Source organism: Vollenhovia emeryi, unplaced genomic scaffold (genome assembly GCF_000949405.1).
Source record: "Vollenhovia emeryi isolate VEMERY1.0 unplaced genomic scaffold, V.emery_V1.0 DF952169.1, whole genome shotgun sequence".
In the NCBI taxonomy this organism is placed as follows: Eukaryota; Metazoa; Arthropoda; class Insecta; order Hymenoptera; family Formicidae; genus Vollenhovia; species Vollenhovia emeryi.
Genome location: NW_011954197.1, coordinates 1 through 1,021, shown reverse-complemented (window position 1 = coordinate 1,021; position 1,021 = coordinate 1). Strand labels below are relative to the sequence as shown.

Sequence of the window (1,021 nt, the reverse complement as noted above, 5' to 3'; positions counted from 1 at the left end):
TCAGTTTCCATATTATTACAATTTATTTATATATACAAACGCGGGATATTTTTGTATGTATAAAATTATAATGAGTCTAGTATCGTGTACATATGTATATATTTATCTCTACAAAGTCACTATGTCTATTAGTTCTTGCACGCTGGGCGTGGAGGCGGTGGGTGATAATGGAGGGAGATCTGGGAAAGCGTTGTTTAAGGGTGAGAGGGGTAGGAGTTCTCCAAGGAACTCCACAGGAGAGGTGTAGGCGCTAGGAGGCCGGGAAGGGAGAATTTCTTGTAAGAATTCCACGCTGGACGTGGAGAAAGTAGGGGAATGGGAGACTTGGCGGAGGAATTCCACGTCGGACGTGGAGAAGGTAGGGGAATGGGAGACTTGACGGAGGAATTCCACGTCAGGCGTGGAATCCTCACGTACGAGATCTCCGGGGAACTCGAACTCTTCTAGGAATTCCAGGGACGGAAGTTCACCTAAGAACTCCACGCTTAACGTGGAGTTCGTCGGTGATGGAGGGGGAGAGTTCGCGGGGGAAGGGGCCGGATAAGGCTCCGGGGAGTATGAAGGTGATAGAGAGTCGATCGTGGTAGGGGGAGAGGGGGGAAGGTGGTAAGGTGTAGGGAGTGGGAAGTCTAAAACAAAATCCTGGTCGAATAGCGCGGGGTCGATGGCAACTTCTTCCGGGAGGTTGAATAAGTCCACTGTAAGGTGGAGTTTTAAAGTGTTAATCGCGGATTAAATGAATCTTCTAGTTGAAAGGGGGTTACTTATGTACTAAGTGCTAGGCCTCGTTTTTTAGTTGGAGGAAGGAGGACTTACTCGTAGTTGGTGTAGACGAGTTTTCGTGACCGGTCGTGGAGATTGATGAAGATCGAGGAGTTTGTCGTCTTCCTCTCGAGTACTGGTCGTCGGGGGACCCGTGGAAGGCCTCGGTTGTTGTTGATGACTTGTTGATGACGAGGAGTTGGTGTTCCTTCTGACGGTGGCCCCCTTGGTTGTTTTCAGCGGACTCGCACGACTTATG

The 1,021-nt window shown here is 49.4% G+C and overlaps 1 protein-coding gene across 1 annotated transcript; it reads right to left on the bottom strand.

The window, feature by feature from the left end:
* Positions 1-108: 108 nt before the first annotated feature.
* LOC105565853 (putative uncharacterized protein DDB_G0290521) lies at positions 109-1,015 on the bottom strand. Its single transcript, XM_012019800.1, has 2 exons — positions 817-1,015; positions 109-698 (listed from the first exon to the last, which is right to left on the bottom strand). Coding segments are annotated over exons 1-2 (591 nt in total). The 5' UTR covers positions 818-1,015.
* Positions 1,016-1,021: the final 6 nt, after the last annotated feature.